This window comes from Mus musculus, chromosome 3 (assembly GCF_000001635.26).
Source record: "Mus musculus strain C57BL/6J chromosome 3, GRCm38.p6 C57BL/6J".
Taxonomy (NCBI): Eukaryota; Metazoa; Chordata; class Mammalia; order Rodentia; family Muridae; genus Mus; species Mus musculus.
Window position 1 is genome coordinate 157,622,275 of NC_000069.6, and position 22,846 is coordinate 157,645,120.

At 41.3% G+C, this 22,846-nt stretch overlaps 1 protein-coding gene across 4 annotated transcripts in view; it reads left to right on the forward strand.

Moving 5' to 3' along the window:
• The window catches only part of Ptger3 (prostaglandin E receptor 3 (subtype EP3)), a 77,938-nt gene extending 55,454 nt beyond the window's left edge, over positions 1-22,484 (forward strand). Inside the window, exons 2-3 of one of the 4 annotated variants that reach the window (XM_011240038.2) lie at positions 19,447-19,535; positions 21,601-21,688. In XM_011240038.2, the coding sequence (XP_011238340.1) occupies positions 19,447-19,535; positions 21,601-21,604 (93 nt within the window). In that variant the 3' untranslated portion in view covers positions 21,605-21,688. Of the gene's footprint in view, positions 1-19,446; positions 19,536-21,600 lie in introns of all 4 variants that reach the window. The other 3 variants (NM_001359745.2, XM_006501140.3, NM_011196.4) reach the window with 3 other exon arrangements.
• The last annotated feature ends 362 nt before the right edge of the window (positions 22,485-22,846 follow it).

Here is a 22,846-nt window from a genome sequence, read left to right on the forward strand (position 1 = left end):
GGAACCCCTATGCTGGTACTTCAAGTCTCTGCAAGGCTAGGCACTTTCTGTCCCACTGAGGTCAGACAAGGCAGCCCAGACAGAAGAACATATCCCACATATAAGCAACAGCTTTTGGGATACCCCTCCACTCCAATTGTTTTGGGACCCACTTGAAGATCAAACTGCACATATGCTACATAAGTGTGGGGTTCTAGGTCCAGCCTGTGTATGTTCTTTGGTTGGTGATTCAGACTCTGAGAACCACAGGGGTCCAGGTTATTTGACTCTGTTGGTTTTCCTGTGGAGTTCCTATCCCCTTCAAGGCCCGCAGTCCTTCCTCCTATTCTTCCATAAGAGTCCTCAAGTTCCATCCACTCTTTGGCAGTGTATCTGTCTGAGTTAGCTGCTGGGTAAAACCTGTCAGAGAACAACATGCACCTGTCTAAAGCATAACAGAATATCATTAATAGTGTTAGGGATTGGTGCTTGCCCATAATATGACTCTCAGGTTGGGCTGGTTATTAGTTGGCCATTCCCTCAGTCTCTGTTTCATCCCCCATACCTGAATTTCTGGTAGTCAGGATAAATTTTGGGTTGAAAGTTTTGTGGGCAGGTCGGTGTCTCTATTGCTCCCCTGGGTTCCTGCCTGGCTACAGGAGGTGGCCTCTTCAAGTTCTATCTCCAATATTGTGAGTCAGAGCTAAGGTTTCCCCATTGATTGTTTGACAACCCTCTTATCCCAGGTCTCTGTCTCATCCCAGAGATGCCCCCTACCTCCTCACCCCCCTTAGTTGCATGACTATCTGGCCATCTCCTCTCCTTCCCCATACCCGATCCTGAATTCTCTATCCTTATCCCTATTCCCCATTCCCCCTTCCTCCAAGTCCCCCTCCCTCCATCTGCCTCTTGTGAAATTTATTCCCACTTCTAAGTGAGATTCAAGCATCCTCACTTGTGCCTTCCTTTTTATTTAGCTTCTTTCCACTTATATGTGAATTCATACCATACATTTCTTTTTAGAACTGGACTACCTCACTTAGGATAATATTCCCAAGTTCTATACATTTCCCTGAAAAATTCGTGATGTCTTGTTTTTTCTTTGTTTTCTTTTCTTTCTTTCTTTTTTGTATAAAGATATTTATTTTTATTTTTTGTTAGATATTTTCTTTATTTACATTTCAAATGTTATCCCCCTTTCCTGGTTTCCCCTCCAAAAACCCCATGCCCCCTCCCCCTTCCCCCTGCTCACCAACCCACCCACTGCCACTTCCTGGCCCTGGCATTCCCCTACATGGGGGCATAGAGCTTTCAGAGGACCAAGGGCCTCTCCTCCTATTGATGACCTACAAGGCCATCCTCTACTACATATGCAACTGGGGCCATGAGTCCCACCATGTGTACTCATTGGTTGGTGGTTTAATCCCTGGGAGTTCTGGGGGTACTTGGTTTTTCATAGCTGAATAATATTCCATTGTGTAGATGTACCACATTTTCTTTGTCCATTCTTCAGTTGAAAGGCATCTAAGTGGTTTTCAGCTTCTGGTTATTACGGATAAAGATGTTATGAACATAGTTGAGCAAATGCCTGTGTGAGATGTTGGAGCATCTTTTGGGTATATGCCCTGGAGTGGTATAGCTGGGTCTTAAGGTACCATTCTTCCTGGTTTTCTACAAAACTGCCAAATTGGTTTCCAAAGTTATTGTGCAAGTTTGCACTCTCACCAGCAATGGAGAAGTGTTCCCCTTGCTCCACATCCTTGCCAGCATATTCTACCTCTTGAGTTTTTGATGTTAGCCATTTTGATGGATGTAAGATGGAACCTCAGGGTTGTTTTGATTTGTATTTCTCTGATGACTAAGGTCTTTGAACATTTCTTTAAGTGTTCTCTGCATTTAGATAGTCCTCTGTTGAGAATTCTCTGTTTAGCTATGTAGCCCATTTTTAAATTGAATAATTTGGGTTGTTAGTGTTTAACTTCTTGAGTTCTTTGTAAATTTTGGATATCAGCTCTCTGTCAGACATAGAGTTGGTGAAGATCATTTCCCAATCTGTAGCCTGCTGTTTTGTCCTATTGATGCTGTTCTTTGCCTTATAGAACTGTTTTAGTTTCATTGAGGTCCCTTTTATCAATTGTTAGTCTTAGAACCTGAGCCACTTGTGTTATGTTCAGAAAATTGTCTCCTGTACCAATATGTTCAAGGGTATTTCCCACTTTCTCTTCTATAAGATTTAATGTATCCAGCTTTATGTTGAGATCTTTCATCCACTTGGACTTGAATGTTGTGATAAATATGGATCTATTTTTACTCTTCTACATGTAGAAATCTAGTTAGACCACTACAATTTGTTGAAGATGCTTTCTTTTTCCATTGTATGGTTTTGACTTCTTTATAAAAAAAATCAAGTGTTCATGGGTGTGTGGGTTATTTCTAGGTCTTCAAATTGATTCCATTGAGCATTGTGTCTGTTTCTGCACCACTACTCTCATGCAGTTTTTATCACTATTGCTCTGTAGTACAGCTTGAGGTCAGGAATGGTGATTCCTCCCAAAGTTCTTTTACTGTTGAGGATTATTTGGGCTCTCCTAGGTCTTTAGTTTTTCCATATCCTAGGTCTTTTGTTTTTACATATGAAGTTGAGAAATGCTTTTTCAAGGCCTATAAAAATTTGTTGTAATCTTGATGGGGATTGCATTGAATCTGTAGATTGTTTTTGGTAAGATGACCATTTTCACTACGCCATCCTACCTATCCATGAGCATGGGAGACCTTTCCATCTTCTGATATCTTCTTCAATTGCTTTCTTCAGGGACTTGAAGTTCTTGTAAAGCTGATATTTTACTTGCTTGGTTAGAGTTACACCAAGATATTTTATATTATTCATGGCTATTGTAAAGTGTGTTGTTTCCCTAATTTCTTTCTCAGTCAATTTGTCATTTGTATGACAAATGAAGGAGGGCTGCTGATTTCTTTGAGTTAATTTTGTATCTAGCCACTTTGTTGAAGGTGTTTATCAGCTGTAGGAATTCTCTGATAGAATTTTTTGGGAACTCTTATGTATAATATCATATCATCTGCAAATATCAACTTTGACTTCTTCCTATCTGATTTTTATCCCCTTGATCAAGGAGGTGCTTTTCAAAATAAACAAATATACTACTTGTTTTTAACTATTTCAGGATTTTGTTCATGCTTACAATGTGTTTTGATCATAATCACTGCACTTCTTCCAATTCCTCCTAGATAACTAATCACCTTTTGGCTCCTTCCAGACTTCATGTCACTCATACACACACACACACACACACACACACACACACACACACACACACACACACACACACTGTTCAACAGGGGTGTGGACTCTTCCCAGTCTATGCTAGGATGTTTACCAGGTTGATCTTATGCAGGTCTTATGCAGGCAACCATAGCTGCTGGGAGTTCATGAGAACAATGCTTCTGACTCTCACAATCTTTCTGCTCTCTCAGATGGTTTCTTGCCCTTGCAGGAGTCTGTGTATAGATGTCCAGTTTGTAGCTTAGCATTCCATAGACACTGATTCTGTGCACTCAGAGTTGTGAGTTTCTGTGTTAACCACCATCCACTGCACAAAGAAACTCCACTGATGATGTCTGTACTAATCTACAGCTAGAGAGGTAGGAATTTGAAGGGCAGTTTGATGTTATGTCTGTTTAGCAGAATAACAATGATTCAGTCCTAGGGCCTGTGAGCTCCTGAGAAATGGGTTGTTGGGCACATTTATAGTTTCTGCAGAGAGGGCCTTAAATCAGATCGAAATGTATTTGTTTACTCCCGTGATATTTGTGCACCCATGGACACATCTTACCAGAGAAGTCATTGTTTTAGCTACAGGGTATACATCTGGATAAAGTTACTGCTTATTTTCCTCCAGCAGCATTTATAGCACTGGGCATGAATGCTATGAAGCCTGGTTCCTGAGTATATAAGCAATGCAAATGGGCAGGTGTCTGTTCCTGTCTATAAGTCAGAGATAATTAATAACAGATATATTTCCCAAGATATTCAAAGGGAATGTGATAATATTTGTAGGATGCACAGTAAGACCCTGATCCCTTATGGCCAACATTCACACTAAATAACACCAATGCAACTGTAGAAATGCCTTCCTGGTAATTTCAGGAGTAATATTAGGAAATTATGGGCTGTGGTAATAATAAAATAGCAGTGTGTTAGTCATTTATAGTCACAGAACTCATAGTTGTTGAGTGATTTAGACATCTGCAATTTTGTTTTATCAGATGTTTTAGGTAGATAGAAAAATTATTTTAATTTTTACAAAGAGGAAGACTAATATATCAACCAGCTGAACATACTATAAATATATAAAATTGTTACTTATCCACTAAAATAAATAGGCTATAAAGGAAAATAACACTGAGAGTGGGTTCAGTGTTTGAGTCAGAGTCTGCTCAAATGCCCTCTCCTTATTGGCTAGAGGGAATGTCTCATCCCACTAAAGCCTGATTTTTCTCGTTTGGAAAGCAGAGATTGTAGTTCCCTCAAAAGCCTCTGGTATTTTCACTATGTCCCAAACTGGACTGTTTGACTTTATCCAAAGATAGCAGGAGTTAGGCTTAATCTCCTGTTCCTGATGTCCAGAAGCTAGGGTCTCAGCCTCTCTGGAATCCTGACAAACTGGATTTTCACAGCTCTGTATCAAGTTCCTTAGTTTACGTGTTCCCCTTAACTAGAGACTTCCTCCACTTTCGTGAAGTCCTAGGTTGGCAATGCTTAGACTACTAGCTTTTTCCTTCTGCTGAATTCAGAGTCAGTGGCTCTCCCCTCTGTTCTCAGTCCCTCAGTTGTGTCTGTGATGGTTTTCCCACATGCATTTCACAGCTAGACCTGCCTCTCACCCACCTCCCTCTAGACCCTTGAATACAAACCACATCTTTAAGTTTGGTACTCTGGCCTGGTCTATCTCTTCTCCTCCCCACAACCCCAGCCTCTATATTCATGAAGGCTTTAAAATAGAAACACTTAGCAGCTGTAGAAAAATTCACGTACACGTAGTTGAAGAATCACACATAGTGTTGCACATCAGTAAGAACAAGAATATCTGGGGTGCCTAGCAGAAAAAAAAATAGAGTTTACAAAGTTACTATAGGAAGAGTCCTACCTATTTCAACAAGTAGCAACTCCCCATGGCATGGCTGTAGCCTGGAACGTCTTTAAGTCCTGCTCACAGCACCATCAGTGACAGTTTAGATTGAACAAGTTCAGCTCACTGAGCACAGCCATGCTCACTTCCTCATGTCACATTTTTGAGGTAAGGGGAGGGGAGAAAGTTCCTCTCAGGACTGTGTGTCCCTAAAAGAGCCTCAGCTTGGAAGCAAATCACTGAGAGGAGTGTACCCAGGCCAGAAGAGGGGGTGGCTGTGGTGAGCTAGAACTGTGGTAAGCTACATTGTCACTGTCTACTGAGCCCTGGGCTTCCATACCCTTGCTCCCCACCCACTCCGTGGTCCAGGTGTGAAGTCGGAGGTTGAGAAATAATTTCCCTTCCTGGACTCTTTTATGAAACCACCCTCGAGGCAAGGCTGTGACAGGCGGACATTTCCTAGGTGTTTCCTGTTTCTGTCTATAGTGGCTCCTGTAGGTTTTCCTTTATTCATGGATCCGGTTCACGCTGGGCTTCACACCATCTCCCTCTTATTGCTCTGTAAAGTATACAGGCTACAAAGCCCTCTAGTCCTCAGAGTCACAGGCTTTCCTACATGCCTTACCCTTGACATGGCTGCTGCCGTAGCCTAACTGTATGAAATGTAGATTTCTGTCCAAGACCAGTTCACTCTTCAATACGTTGTGGATTCTTCAGAAAACAGGTATACCGTAGGGGTCTCCCTGCTCTTCAACTGCCACATAGTCTTCAATGTCCTCTGCCGACACGTTACATTTCAGACTACCCTTTCCTCCCCGACAGACCATAAGGGGAAGTTAACAGGAGAGACAAAGGTACAATAATGATACTAGAAACCAAGTAAATTCAAGATGTATGTTCCATCTGAAAAAAGGAAGAGTGGGGTTCTTAAAGAATATTTGGTTGGGGAAGAAAAAGTATATCCAGAGCTAAGATCCACCTTCAGTGTTAGGAGAGAGAAGGATTTAATTTTAGAGGACCTCCGCCGGTATGCCTTTGCAAATAAGGACAAGCAAAGCTAATCCACTGTGCAGGATAAAGTTTTAAATTATTCCTTCAGTATCTGAGTTCTAATCAGAAACTGATGAAAAAAATCAACAAGGTCCCTTGCTTACAGAAGGTGCACCTCTTTTCTGAGGACTTTAGGTCTTTTCTACTGGACTCCAGTATGGAGAGGAAGGCAGACTTTGGGATCTCACTTTGAGATGTGTCCATAGATTTCTGCAGCCAGGTGATACAGTAGAGATCCCCAAGTTAAGAGTACTGTGTTCAAGCCATCTATAGGAACTGTGGAGAGCTTATGTTCTTTAGAGTTGAGTTTTCCTAAGTCTTACTGGAGAGGGGCAAGTGTGTGTGTGTGTGTGTGTGTGTGTGTGCGCGCCTTGATGTTTGTTAATGTATCTATATGTATCTATGTGTCTCTCTGTGTATGTCTATGTGAATCTGTAGGTGTGCTTCTGTGTGTGTGTGTGTATATCTATGTGTCTTTGCATATATATGTGTGTGTGTGTCTGTGTGTGTGCTTGTGCATATGTCTGTGTTTGTGTGTCTGTGCATGTATCATCTCTATGTGTATGAGTGTAGTTAGAAGGTGCTAAGTACAGTTTTAGCCAGGTGACTCTCATGGTTAAGGTAATCACAAGGCAGTTGAGTCACCTAGGTGCCTGTTAGAAAGGAGCCCTGGAAATCAATCAGAGTTCTCCATCGTATACTGCAATATTCTATTTCACTTTGAGATAAATTTTTTTCTTACCTTCACTGTTTGTGGAGGGGAGTCTCATCGTATTTTATTCTGCTATAGGCACACTCTTCAGGGATAAAGATATACGTTCTCATCAGCTCTCCATTGACCAGCTATGGGTGGAGCCTATCAATGGTTTCAGTAATTCAGGTCCATTCACTAGCAACAGAATGTCCTTCAATACTCTGTAAATCTATATCATTCTAATAGCAGTTGATAATTATGCAGTGCTACAAAATGAATTCTGTTCTGTGAGATGCCTAGATGTTTGATTCTGGGTTGTAAGAAATTTGTTATGTCTGGCATTTAGATTTTAATCACTCTCTTATACATATTTCAATCAAGTAGTTTTTTTGAAATTAGCTAATAATTTTTTCATTGTAATAAAAAGATTGTATTAGACAACTGCTCACTGCCAATCATAGTATCAGAGTCTAGATGGTCCCCCAATACACTATTCTCAAGAACTCACACATTCTATAAACAAAACTTCTCTACAGAATTACAAAAGTAAGTGTAGAAAGAATGGATAAAAGGATATTTCCCTGCTATGTAAATAAATGCTGTGCAGGTAGCCTAGGGCTGTTCTGGTCATCCCCTGGTCATCAGAGATGAAAGCTATTTTATCTGTCATTCTCTTTCACTGCCTCTTGGTCCAATTCTACTGCCCAAGTGCTGGCCATCAGTCTGCTTTCTGGTGGAGAAGAGGAAGTAAAGGAAGGCAAACCTCTCCTCCTTAAGACTTTGCAGAAGTCTCGTCTCATCTGCTTACATATGACTGGCAAGCATTTCATCACATGCCACACCTAACACAGAGATTGCAGGGAATACAATGTATTAGTTGGTACCTAGCTAGCAATAGACTCATTTTTTTACAAGGAAGGAGAGAGCAGCTGCTAGGAGCCACAAGCCTTATATACTGTGCTGGGGTTGAGTGGCCTTGTGTTGTCTGTTCTCTGTGTGAGTTATTTACTGTCAGAGGATCTGTTCATACTTTGCCTGAGAGTTATAGTTATTGTGACTTTCAGACTAAAAAATGCCAGGCAATAATGATTTTACTGAGACATTTCTTTTCTAGCTCACACTCCAGGTATCTGTCCATGCTAGAGTTCATGTTGTTTTAGCCTTTTTTTTTTTTTTTTTTTTTGGCTGATCCTATCACCCTAGAGAAATGGTTGTACACTGAGTTTAGACTCATAATAATCCTTTAACTTATAGGATCTATACTGCATAGTGGTCACTTTAAATCATGTACAACTTATAGCAATTTCATTATTCTTGAGTCAAGATCTTTTTACTGCCTGGACAGCATCTTATACAAGAGCTGATCAAGTTGACCTTCACTATAAGGCTGAAGTATTTGTCTCATGCATAAAGGTGAGCATCTGATGAGACTCACACATTGCCTGGAGTGGGAACAACCTCATCTGGTTGTTGAATGGCTGTGAGTGATTATGATACACAGTGGGAGCTATGGGGAGTCACTTTGGTACAAATGTTTTGCAGACAGCAGCCACCTGCATGAGGACTTGATGCCCCCTCCTCACCCCACCCCACCCCACCCCCCAGTCAGCATACAGAAGTGCAGAGGTATTAAGCAAACCTGCTCTGATCTAGAAATGACAAGGACTGATTTATCATGAGATCTATGGCTCGCACACATTACCACATCCACGGCAGTCTTTAATCTTCCTTGAACCGCTCGGCTACTGACTGGAGATAAGGAAGGGAGCCTTCGGTTATTTGCTTTTTGTCTGAGCTGAATTTCCTGATCTGTTTGCCATAGGAAATTGCAAGGAGATCCTCAATCACTCTTCCATGACAAGTTATTAAAGAAAGCAGAGCATATACCTTCTGTCAGACTTAATTTGACTTTATATCTACATTCCTACATTGTTTGGGATTAGGGAGGCCTTTTTTTAATTTGTCATTTGGGGCAGTGGTTTGGATTTCTTTCTGATCATCTTTGTAGCACATTTAATTGGGGGAGGGGACTCCTGTACACATAATAATAGGGGCAATCCTAGATTTTTTTTAAGGCCCCTATGACATCCTTTTTCCTTTACTGCTAACTGGGGGTAATGGCATGTATTGTCCACAACTTAAGGTTTATTATGACTATGACAACACTAGTTGTAAGTTAGTGTGATTTTAGGAATAGGAATTTTAAAATGTGTGTTTTTAAGTTTGTTGTGTAGAGCATAGCATCACTACTGCATGTCCTTAATGGCTTAGACCCTTTCTTCCTGCTCTTTGGAGTCCCTGTTCTTACCTCCTACACACATATGTGTAGTTTGGTGCACACACACAGACACAGACACACACACACACACACACACACACAGAGTTTGGAGTTGTGGCAGCCACACTAGATGGATGACATCATCCCCTGCCTCTCTCTCCACTTTATCTCCTCTAAACATCAGCAGGTCTTCTGCAAGCTCTGCTCTGCCACACGGCTGCATTCCCTGTCTCGTTTCCATCCATTTACAATCAAAAAGGGTTTACATATGCAAGAGCAGAAAATGGTAAACTTTTTTAACTGAAAAATTTTTTTTCATACAATATATCCTGATCAATGTTTCTACTCCCCCTACCACTCAACTCCATGCCTTTTCTTTTTTTTATTTAGACAAACAAGCAGGAAAACAAAACAGAATAAAATAAGTAACTCAAAAAAATAAACCATAAAAACAAAAAAATGGAAAACATAAAAGCAAAATACCAATAAAACAAAAACAAACAAACAAAAAACAAAAGTACTATAAGACAAAAAAATAAAAAAATACCATTGGGTTCAGCCTATTAGTGGTGGTCCACACCTAGAATCTCAGCACTTGGGAAGCAGAAGTGAGTAGATCTCTATGAGTTCAAGGTCAGCCTGGCCTACAGAGTGTGTTCCAGAACAGACAGAGCTACACAGAGAAACCCTTGCTGGAAAAAACAAAAATCACAAAAGATAAAACAAGCAAACAAACATAGTTTATTTTGTGTTTTTGTGTTGCCCATTTATGACTGGACAGGAGGCCAACTCTTAAGTATATTTTGTATACTCAGTGATACTCCATTGGAGAGAATTAATTTTTTCCTTTGCAAGCAGTTATCAATTGGAGATAGGTTCTTGGGTAGGCATGGAAGATAGTGTTCACTTCCTCCTCTCAGTACTGGGACCCCATGTGGCTGGAACCTGTGCAGGCCCTGTGTGCCACAGTCTCTTTCTGATTTCATTTACATATTGGTCCTGTGGTGTATGGGAGGTCCTTGGTGTAATCCATAGTTTCTGGCTCTTACAGTCTTTCTGCTTCCTCTTTTGATCCATGAAGGGAGAACTTTGATGAAGACATCCCATTTACGGCTGAATGCGCCAAAGTCTCTCAAATTACCCAGTTGTGGGTCTCTGTATTAATTCCCATCTACTATAGGAGGGAGCCTCTCTGGTTATCTCTAAGTAAGATGCTGATCTATGGGTATAGCAAAATGCCTTTAGGAGTCATCTTATCGCTATGTTCCTTTAGCAGAAAAATAGATTTTATTGTTAGGGTCAATATTTTTACCAAGCCCAGGAAACAATTTTTCTAATATATTTCATGTATTTGTATATTTGTATAAAGATATGGGGGTATTTTTGTTGTCACCAAACCTTTCCAACTGTAATCTGTTCAACTTCTTTTTTAGCTATTTTACTTTCTTTTAAAAATATTTTTCCATTTAGGTGAATGTTATTGATATGAAATATTCCCACAAGCTCATATGTTTGAAGAACTGGTCCCCACTTGGTGGCCATGTTTTGGAAGGCTGGACCTAGGGCCTACTTTCAGATATAGTGCTGTAGGGCTGACTGGAACAAGTTCGCAATTCTGGCCTTATTCCCACAAGCTCATATGTTTGAAGAACTGGTCCCCACTTGGTGGCCATGTTTTGGAAGGCTGGACCTAGGGCCTACTTTCAGATATAGTGCTGTAGGGCTGACTGGAACAAATTCGCAATTCTGGCCTGAGTTCACTACTTCTCAGTTTGTCAAGAAAAGTAAACAGTAAAGTTGATAGCTAGGCCCTGAGTCTCCTGGCACTCTCATTAGTTACTTCTCTTGTTTTTGTGAGAAAAAAAATCTGCTAGAAAGAAGCTCGTGGGAAGAAGGATTGATTTGGGTTCATCCATCATTTGAGAGGCCTGGTGCATTATGGTATGATGGGGAAGACATGTTGGACGTCATAGCAGCAGAACCCGTGGCTGGGACTCCTTACAACTGAGTGAGCCAGGAAGCAGACTGAGAAACCTTAAGATGCCTTCCTCTATGCCTTACCTGTGCCATCTGTACCCTCCCTCCTGAAGGTTCATCAGCCTCCCAGAACCAATGCTGGAACCAAGGGTTCTACAGCTGAGCTCCAGGGGGACATTTTATATCCAAACCATGTCACTACCTTCCAGGCTCAGATCCTCAAGAGAGGAAATCTTGGCCGTGTTAGTTTCTTGCCTTCTCATTGTGATAAAGTAGCTGACATAAACAGCTTAAGCAATATAGAATTTATTTGGGCTCACAATTCAAGGAAATAATCTACCATGGCAGAAAAGTTGTGTCAAAAAAAAAGTGTGAGGAATGTGAGTTCACACTGCATGTATAGTCAGGGAACAGGGAAAGGTGAACAGTGGTACTCAGCTTGCTTTGCTGTTAACATTCATTCCTGTACCCCATGTCTGTGATGGCTCATGGATGATTTCACTCACAGCCAAGATGGTGGTTCTCCCTGCCTTAATTTACCTGATCTAGAAACTCCCCCATAGACCTGACAGAGGTTCATTTCTTTGGTCAAGTTTACAGTCAATATGAACCATCAAATCAACAGTTTGCTCCTTGATTGGCAAGACCACAGATCACAGGCTAATCTATGACTTTAGTTTGCATATCTTCACAGACAGATTGGACTTCAATGGACAGCATCCTTACACAAAATGTGTGCAGAGAGACCCACGAGTATGTCTTCAGCAGAGGTCATAGCTATGGACATTCCCTTGCAGGAGCTTGGAATTGCAGACAGGGTAACAAATATCATATCCAATGTAGCTGAAAGGGAGTTCCTTACTCCTGAGTCCTGAGTACACTGTCAGTTCTGTTCCAAGCAATTCACACACACTAGTCCTTCCAGTCTAACCCACAGTCACATAGAATGGTCTAGTTTCTCCATGTTATCATGAGAAAACACTCCCTAAGTAGCAGTTTGGGGAGGAAAAGGTTTATTTGGCTCTCACTTCTGGGTCACAGTCAATCACTGAGAGGAGTCAAGGCAGGATCCATAGAGAAAACACTGCTCGCTGGCTTTCTTACACAGGGACCAGATGTGGGCACTGAAACAAAGACTAGAGGCACGAAAACCATGTTCTGAAGGAACCTGTGTCCACATGACTGTGCAGGGATGATAAAGGAGGAACTGAAAAGTGCTGTGGTTAAGGAAGGAGATTCTCTAGCAGTGTGTGTGTGTGTGTGTGTGTTTGTATGTGCGTGATGTGTTTGTATGTGTATGTGTACATGTGTGTATATGCATGTGTGTGTTTGTGTGTGTATGTGGGTTTGTATGTATGTGTGTTTCTTTTTTCTTTCTTTCCTTCTTTTAGAATTAATGCTGAAGAGATGCTAAGCAGCTAAGAGCACTGCTCTTGCAGAGGACACAGCTTCTGTTCTTGGGACCCATATGGCATTTCACACCTATAAATCTAGTTCCAGAAGATATGATGCTTTCTGGCCTTCATGGGCAGACACATGATGCACAAATATATACTTAGGTGTACACACACATGCACACATGCACACATATGATGCACAGACATATACTTACGTGCACACATACACACACATATACACAGACATGATGCACAAATATATAGTTAGGTGCACATATATATATATATATGATGCACAGACATATGCTTAGGTGCACACACACATACATACATAAATATTTTTTTTCCATTTTTTATTAGGTATTTAGCTCATTTACATTTCCAATGCTATACCAAAAGTCCCCCATACCCACCCACCCCCACTCCCCTACCCACCCACTCCCCCTTTTTGGCCCTGGCGTTCCCCTGTACTGGGGCATATAAAGTTTGCGTGTCCAATGGGCCTCTCTTTCCAGTGATGGCCGACTAGGCCATCTTTTGATACATATGCAGCTAGAGTCAAGAGCTCCGGGGTACTGACAATAAGAATCATTTCAACTTGATGGTTGGGATATGGATTTGTTTTTTCCTTATATTTTGCCTGTTGATGTTTTAAAATTTAAGGTAATGTTTTAACATTGGTTCATTCAAAAATTATTGTAAAATTTAGATTATTATAGAGGTTTGCTTTAGATAGTGTCTTAAATTTTTGTTATTAATTTTTAATTAAAATATAATTTCCCCTTTCTTCCCTCTAATCCTTCCTATGTTCCCCTCCTTGTTCTCTCTTGAAATTCTGGCCTTTTTCTTTAACTGTTATTATTGAATATATAGGTGTGAATATATGCAGCTGAATATGTAAGCATAACCTACCCAGTCTGTTTAGAGTCACGTGTATGACTATAACTTCAAGGCTAACCACTTGGAATATGGATTTTTATTGTTACTTTTTTTCTTATAGTATTTCACAATATGGATTTTAACTGATGCAATGTTCAAATAAAGCGTGCAAATCCTCCTGGAAAATAACCATGTAAAGAGGAAATGAAAGCCCACAGCAGTACAGAGATGACTGGCTGTGTGGAACCATAGCGCCTAAAGACTTTTTATCAAACTCTGTGGGAAGCACTGTTAACTCCTTCATAGAGAAGCACTGAATTATCTGAAGCCCTGCCTCTGGACAGCCCCCCATGCATCACCTCACACCTTGTACTCACAAGCACCCCCTTTACTTTCTGTGATGATGTCGGGGTTTTAAAGGAAAACACCAAGTTTTTCACTTCATAGTGAGAGAAGTGAAGATCTGCCGGAGATGAGGGCCATGCTCAGCTCTCAGGTTCTTTGGGATCTGTAGTGAGATGGTCCAGGTGTAACCACAGAGATTGAGAGGTGAGGGCTCCGTTTCTCAGCCTTTTCCTGCTATCTTCCAGGAGGATCCTCCTACTGGGAAATTGATTTCACCCTGCACATTCTTCCTTCTCAGGCTTTTGACATGCAACGACTACAGTGACCCTCAATGTGCATGAAAGTCTTGGGCACACAGGAGAAGAGGGGACATTGTGTTCTCCAGGCACTACTCAATCTTAGCACAGAGAGAAATGCTGTGGCAGGCAGTGTTGGCTCAGACCTGCTACTGTACCTTTAAGAACGAAGCCTTTCCTCTACAGCTCTCCTCAAACATTCTTTCTATATCCCAGGAAACCCAACATCTCCTCAGTCATTTTTATATGTCTCTTTCTCTAAGCTGCCAAGGCATTGGGAGCCTATGTTAACGTAAGGAGGGCAGTGTGATGAAGATTTATTCTGCTTAGAATACATGTCAGTATTCTGGGAAAGCATAGAAACCCACTGAAAACGTCCAAGTTCAAGCCAAAGTGCCACAGTCCCCAAACCTGCATGGTGAGAAGAGGCTCTGAGCCCCAAGACATAAAGGACAGATGCTAATCCACCTGCAGCTGCCTCAGGCTTACAGCAGCCAGGGCCATGGAGGCCCTCTTCCTCATTCACAGAGTGATTTGGATTGCAAGAACTAGAGGAAGGAGCCAGGAAGCTCTGAGGAGCTGGAAGGGGGCCTGATGAAGGGTGGACCAAAAGGACTATACTGAGTCAACAAAACTACTGAGAGCCTGTCCCTTGGCTGAGGTGGCTCACTGTTCTAGCCTCACTCTAGAATAATTTATCAACTCAAACACATGGGGACCCAGATGTGGCTCATGATCTAGATTTGAGCAAGTTACTTACTTCATGGAAACATCAGGATAAGCATTTGTCTATGAGTGGAGCTAATCTCTACTTACAGACACTGTGTGAAAACACAAGATCACTCATTAAAATACCCTGGAGTAATTAGGCTGTTCTAGGATAGAGGCTAGACACTCTCAGAGGACATCAACAAACACACATGAACATCTGGGGTTCATGACAAGCAGCACTGGCCAAGTCCCTTGTGAGCTTTCATTTTGGTCAGTAGTTCTTATTCTTTCTCCCTCCAGTCCTTCTCCACTCCACTCCCCTTCCTCCCTCCCCTCCTCTCTCCTCTCTACCCTCCCCTCCTCTCCCCTCCCCTTCTCTCCCCACCCATCTCCTTCCCTCGCCCTCCTTCCTTTCTCCTTTCTTCCTTTTTTTTTGAATAGCTTATGCTCTTGGCTGTTTATAAGTAGATGAAATCTGCTGATCTATTCTTGGGTCTCATGTGGGACAAAAACAAGGAAACTGGATTCCAGACAAAACTTTACCAAAATCCAGCTTTGTTACCATAAAAACGACTTGGCTTCACATCACCATGTGTAAATTTAGTTAGATTCCATGATCCCCAAGGCTCCTTCTAGCTTTAAAAAGGGCAGTTTTGTGTATTCACAAGATTATCACCTTGTTGTGAGTGGTTGGCCCTCTGCCTAAGAGCTGACCCACCCTCAGATGAGCTGTGAGTTTCTACACTAGGTAAGGTCAGACTTCTTCATACTGTCTTTTCCTGCAATTAGATCCCCTTTCTACTGTTTCCTGTTATTCCAATTGACTTTCTACCATATTAAAATTCTTTAAAGGAGAAATCAGGCAGTACAGTCTACATATCATTGTTTGGATTATGAAAAGCCACTGGCTATGAGGGGTTTGGATTTCCATTTAAACATCCCAAAATATCCCTTCAATTTCATCTCTATCGTATATGTTTAGTTATTAATTGTTAACTGACCAAATGACTAATTTCTCTTTTAGTATCATGAAAAAAATTTACTTTATCCCTCATCAGAACAATGTGTTCATTCCAGATAATAAGGTCTTGTTCTTTTTATACAGAACGGAAAGGCCAAGTTTATATACTTTAGAGATTAATCTATTGTACAGATATGCTTCCCTTAACAACAGCAGTACCAGTAGTGGCAACAAATACTGAAAGTTACTAACAGAATGATTTTTATTAATGTTGAGTGAAATTCAGCAATGGGCATGAGAGGAAGCAATGTATGCAAGATATACTAGCTGTAAGTTGGTAATGATCATTATACTTGTGTGTTTTGAGCTAAGATCTGTCACATTTTGTATGTGACCCTGGACTACTTTTCTGTCCCTCAGTTTCCTTCCATGTCACAGGAAGATGGTGATAATTTAGCAAATTAGTATTGGTAAGATGTTTAGAACAGTGTTTGTCAGGAGAAAGGTACTTTATAATTATGGTTGCTTTTTAAGGAAAGACTCAAGAGTGTAAACCATATTCAAAATGGATTGAAAGAAGCCAGTGAACAGGAGGCAGATGAAGGAAGTGAAGCTATGAGAGAAGTATGGTTGTAATAAGAACACAGCTGACTAGAGATAATGGGAGAGAATTTCAGAAGTTCCCTCTCAGAGCTCTTAAGAACATGAAGCTAATGTTTGTACTGGCCTTGGTGTAGACTGTCCTGGCCCTGACATGCCAGGAGTAGGAAAGCAGATGCAATAAGTCAGTTAACTGATGAATGCATAGATAGAGCCCTCTAACTACAGCACCTCATAGACAGAGGGGTCAGTCACCCTCAGTCAAACATCCAGCAGCTGAAGGGTTCACAGGACACCCACAGAGAAGATTCAGTACTGGCTGTGTTAAGGTGTTAGCAAGTGACTGGTATGTGAACACAGTTGTGATAAGGAAGCTGACCTTGGGTAGATAGCATTTGGTATTTTACCTGGATTCTTAAAAACTGCCCTTGGTATGTCTTCGTGAGTTACAGTTTTTCCCTATTTGCAAATGATATGTTGTATATAAGATATCCATAAAACTCTACCAGAAAAGTTCTAGAAATGTCTAGAAATATCACTTTCAGATAAGTGGTAAGGTATACTTTTAACTGAAAACTTTGGGCTCTTATACTCAGAGATAATTGGGTAGATAGATTACATTTGCTGGTGTGGAAACTCTTTGCCATCCTATGAGCTTACCCAAAGCCATGGTGGAGAGATGAAGTGTCTGAGAGACCCATTTGCAGCTTCCCATACCCTTTTGGAGGTACTACAGGAGGCATTGAGAAGTTAAACACTAAATGATATTAAAATCAAGAGTCTGGTACCATGGGTGTAGGGTAGGCTTAAGAGGGATATTTCCGTCTACCATTCACTCTACCCTAAATAAGTCCCAGGTTGGCCATACACTTCCAGTCTCCTGACTTTGCCTGCCTCTGCCTCCCAAGTGCCAATGAACTTTTAAATACTGCATCTCAACACAGTCTAAAAGCTTAGCCCCTAGCTAAGGGGAATGGATCATAGGTAAGAGAAAGCTAGTTTTCACTGGACACCCAAGAGTACCCTATCTATCCAATGGCAGCCTGCTCATTCACAGCTAAGCAAAGCATCTGGTGCTGCCTGATGGCTTGCTTCTTTTACAGAGTCCTCCCTGTTCCTGCACATGCCTCACCTTGTGGGGAGTGGAGCAGGGGTGGCATGGAGCTCAGAGGCAGAATCCACAAGGATGCTAGAACCACTTGGTGGCACTTTAGGTAGCTTAAGTGCCCTAAGGCTCTATCTGGTTGCAACAAAACCCAAAGGTCTTTAGAACTTATTGGTGTTTGTCTCAGAAATGGTATAGAGGATGTGTTTGAGAAAAAAAAATGTGGATGAAAAGCCATCACCAGGAAACCATTATTGGGTTAAATCATCTATCAATCAAGTATAGAACCATTTCAATAACCAGACTTATTTCTGTAGTATTTCACAGCAGAATTGGAAAGCGAAAGCTTTTATCCACTCTCCCTAACTCATGAGCACACCCATGCTCTCTTTCCCAAGCAAGGAGATGCATATGTTCCAACTGACAAACTCACACTAACACCTCACTGTTCCAAGTTCATGGCTTGTGTTAGGTGCATGTTTGGTGCATGAGCTGTGGGCCTGAATGAATGGACAGGGACTGGTCCATAGTATCTCAGCCCTACACAGCAGTGTTATTCTGTGTTTGATATCAGATTCTAAAACTTTGCTTACTGCTAAAGCGTAGCCAACAAATGTGGCAAGCTCAAATGTATTTACATCATAAAACAAGGACCCATTAGCCTACTCGAATCAGAAGGATCCTCGAGGCTGGCTAGCACAGAACCCACCCCAGCCAGATGGGATTTCTTGAGCTACAAGAATAAAAGGAGGTTCTGAGGGCCTGGTAGTAGAAATGGGAAACCATGTTTGTTCCCAAGTCACCCCTAACCCAGAGTTGTGTTTGAGTGGAAAATGTCACTAATATGTTTTCTCTGGAATTGTAAGAAAGACATGTCACATCACAGGTATCCAGACACAGTTTCCTGATGAACTCATCCATATCCTGAACTTACCAGTTTCTTTCACTCAGCCAGAATGTTCACTTGACAAGCTAAGCAATGTCATGTGTTTCCCACAGGTGTGCTGCCCCCAGCTCATCCTGACGACTTTGTTGAGAATAAGTCAACTTTCTGGGCAGTAAACCAATTTCATTCTCCTTTTCCTTGTAAGAAAATGAAAGAGAAATATGTTTTTCAGCGTGAGAAGTCTTTTCTTCCTTAGTTTATCAGCAGCATCCAGTGAATTAGTCTGCACTTTGGCACTGCTATTAAGAGTAGGTGCTTTGGGACCAATTCAGCAGCATCATTTATGCCATAAACTCTTAGTGTCATGACCTGCAGGTCATAGACACATCAGCAAATAAAAGCAGACAGTCCACAGTCCCCTCCTGTATGAACTTTTTCCCTTAGAGAGAACCAAATAAATACTCATAAAGCCCATTGCTGTCCAACAACAAATTCCTGAAGAGATGAACAGCAAGCATTAAATAATGGAAAAGTCCTGCCCGGTCAGTGAATGAAGAAGCAAGTTTTCAAGTTGAGATCTATAGGATGAGTAGGAGTTAGCCAGCTAATGGGAGCAGGGATGAACCAATAGGTGCAAAGACCTTGAGAGGAAAGAGGGTGACTCCATTCGTACCACTCAAGGATAGCTACTGGAGCAGAAGAAAGTTTAAAACGAGGCTAGTCTTTCAGCTAGAGGCTAAACCAAACAGGGTTTGTTGATGTCTAATTAAGAATTCTGGTCTTTTCCTAAGAGTATCAGAAGTGATGAAAAATTATAAGCTGGAAGGACCAGACTCTAGACATTGTATTGCATGCATTTTGACTCAAGGCTGAAGAAGTGCTGAGGTTGCCACTGTGTAGATTTAGAAGTCATTTCAGATGTGGACGTGGAGAAAGTAGAATGTGAGTTTCAAGTTTTCAGTATGATGGTAGGAATGTGATAGTCTTAGGAAGATAATCTAAAGCATATTTCTTCTTTTCTCATGACCAGTGTGTTGTCTCTGTGTGGGTTTTGGTTTTCTTCCAACATTTTTGAGGGAACATCAAGAGAAGAGAGCCAAAGTCAGTAGCTCTGTCCTCTGACACCTCTGTCTGTTCACAGATCAGAGACCACACCAACTATGCTTCCAGCTCCACCTCCTTGCCCTGCCCAGGCTCCTCAGCCCTGATGTGGAGTGACCAGCTGGAAAGGTGAGATAGAAAGACTGTGTGCTTGACAGAGAGGCTCCCTAGTCCTCGGCTCAGGTCTCAGTAGTGTGTAGTGAGGGCTGGGGAGATGGCGCAGCCTATCAGTGCTTGCCTCAAGTCTGGGGACCTTTGTTCCACCGGTAGAACCCATGTCAAAAGACAGGTGTGACGTGTAATTCTAGCTTCAGGGGTCTGACTCCCTCTTCCCTCTTCTGGACTCTAAGAGCATCATACTTATGCATGTGTATAAGAACACAAATACACACTCCACATACACATATGCACACACATACAAACTAAACTAAATATTTCTAAAGTCACGAAGCCAACATAATTTTTATACAAGTGACATTTATACTCCATGTCCTTTATTTAGCATCTGTGAGATCAAATGTGCTATCCTGGGCACATTGTGGCTCTCCATTGTTACATAGCATGAAGTGAAGACAGAGGGTAACTTATTTCCATCTTGTTGTTGTTGTTAGTTTCACCCTAAGGCTTTTTTTAAAAAAATCATTTATTTTTTTTTAGTGTGTTTATGTCTGCACATGTGTCTGTGTAAGTGTATCTGCAAGGCTTTTTTTAAAAAATTTTGTTAGTTATGTATCTGTGCATGTGTCTGTGTGAGTATATGTACAGGTGTGTGTGCATGTGCATGTTTGTATTGTGCATGCATGTGTGTGCTTGCATGTTTGTGTGTGTATTCCTATTTGTGTGTACATGTGTGTGTGTGTGTGTGTGTGTGTGTGTGTGTGTGTGTGTGTGTGTGTGTCTGTGTCTGTGTCTGTGTCTGTGTCTGTGTCTGTGTCTGTGTCTATGTGAGTGCAGAGGCCAGTAGAGGGCAAAATATCCCCTGGAGCTAGTGTTACAGGTGATTATGAAGTACCCAATAACAGAGCTGGGAACTGACTAACTTCAGATCTTCTGCAATAGCAGAAAGTGCTCTTAACTGCTGAGCTGTCTCTCTAGCCTCTCTCTGTACATTCTAAAAAGTCTGTCTGGTAGATTTATTGCATGCATTTTAAGGCATTTACTACCTGTGCTTTGAAAAATATCATTCTTGTTTTTTTAATGTAGAATATATATTTCTAAGACTGTTTGCAAATATTTTAGAAAGTTAATATATTGTGTACTGCACAAGAGTTTATCAAGGGGTACACAGCAGCTCCCTCAACCAGGATCTGCAATCACCCTGGGTACCATGGCAAGTATCTACAGAATTGAAGGGGTTTGTAGTTGCTGTTTTGTTTAGTTGGTTTGGTTTGTTATTGTTGTTGTTGTTGTTACTATAGTTAGTTAGTTAGTTAGTTAGTTAGTTAGTTAGTTTGACAGGGTCTTCTGCTGTCCTGGCCATTCTCAAACTTTATGGAGCCAAGGGTTTCCTTGAATACTATACTCTCTTCTCTCAGCCCCCTGGGTGCTGGAATTACAGGAATCACACTCAGCTACGAGATTGCTTCTTCTTATGCTTGCATTTTCTTTCAGCTTAAGAAGACGTTCTAGGAGTGTGCAATGTGTGAGCTATAATGCTCTTGAAAACCACGTGCAGTAAAAATGTCTTCTAAAAAGAATTAGAGATTTGAAGGCCTGTCAGTTAGAGTCTCTGAGTTGCTTCATTCTAACTAGCACTGGCACATTGCCTTACCTAGTAGAAGACTTTGTTAGTTTGACGGGAGGCTGTACTCAGTGACACTCTTCCTGCTTTTAAAATCACAAATATATACTTATTGGGACTTGTGTGCTAAAACTGTATTTGATGTACCTATAATTGACCTTATTTATAAAACGCACCTAATTTCTACCAGGTGTTTTGCCTTTACATGACATTTTTTTTCTTTTTCGAGACAGGGTTTCTCTGTGTAGCCCTGGCTGTCCTGGAACTCACTCTGTAGACCAGGCTGGCCTCGAACTCAGAAATCCGCCTGCTTCTGCCTCCTGAGCGCTGGGATTAAAGGCGTGTGCCACCATGCCAGGCTAGATTTCTTATTTATGTGCTGCTTTTATTTTACACACAAACACATTAACAATCATTCCTACTGTACTTACAGTTCCTTCTCTTTTTTAACAGATGATGAACAACCTGAAGTGGACTTTCATTGCAGTACCTGTTTCCCTGGGTCTGAGAATTTCTTCTCCCAGGGAAGGATGACTGAGTATTTTGGATTGTATCTTCTTTTGGCCTCAATTTTAAGTTTTCCTTGCCATTAAACACACCGAGACAAGCTTTCTTAGGATAATCTGAGAGTCTGGTTGTTAGCTGGTTCCTGTGAAGGACTGAAGACTCTGCACTTGAGACGGGGGCAAGACGACACAGAGCAGCATGGAGAGACTCAGTGCAGAAATATCTCCAGCCTCAGAACCTTTGTGGACATGGACACCTTCATGTATTGATAGTCTGACTCTTCTAAATAGGTCTGAAAAAGCAGCATAAGTTTTTAAACAGTGAAGCATCAATGTGTTGAGAGCAAATGTTCATCTAATAAGCCATGAGCCAAACAAGACAAAAAAGTCTACATGAGAGGGCAAGAGAGATTGTGCAAAGGGTATTTGTGCCAAGAAGGTATACAGTACCACAGAGTTGTGTCCTCAGTGAGAGTGGGAAATAAGTTTCTAATTTAATTCTAATTACTGGCTCCTCAGTAATTCAGGAATCGTGCCATCATTTCCCTGCTTTTAAAGGGAGAAGTTTAGCTAAAGACACATTCCAGGTGTCACTAACAGTTCCAAAGCTAGGTGACTAAATGTTCAGCTAGAGCTGTTAAAAGGAAAACCAGCTAATTATCATTCCAGTCCAATGCTATTTTTGAATTACTATCTACTTAAGATTTCTCATAATTTGTGCTCAGGCAGCACAATAAAAAGGGGGGGGCAAAATTACTAAGTGACAGTTATTCTGCATCTAAGTCTGTGACTTTTTTATGAAATAAAATGATTTTGTCTGTGTTGAAATAATGGGCTTTGAAAAATATTTGAGTTATTTAATAGCTTCCATCTTGTACACACTTACATGCTTGTAAATCCAGCAAGTTGTTCTTCCTTCTTCCACCTGCCCTTCTGACTCCCCTCCTGCCCTCCAGTTCAGCCTTTCGTTTGTCAGAAATTCAGTATCTGCTCAGACACTGCTATGTCACACTTCCCCTTCTCTGGGATCTGTAGTTTCATCCTGAACCAGAATTCCATTCTCAGTCCATCCACCTATAACTAAATGATGCCTTTTGTGAATCAGCTATTGACTCCCACTGCTTTATTTTAAATTTGTTTCCTTCTCAGATTTAAGTTCAGTGACTATTACTGAGCACAGGGTAAAGACTATC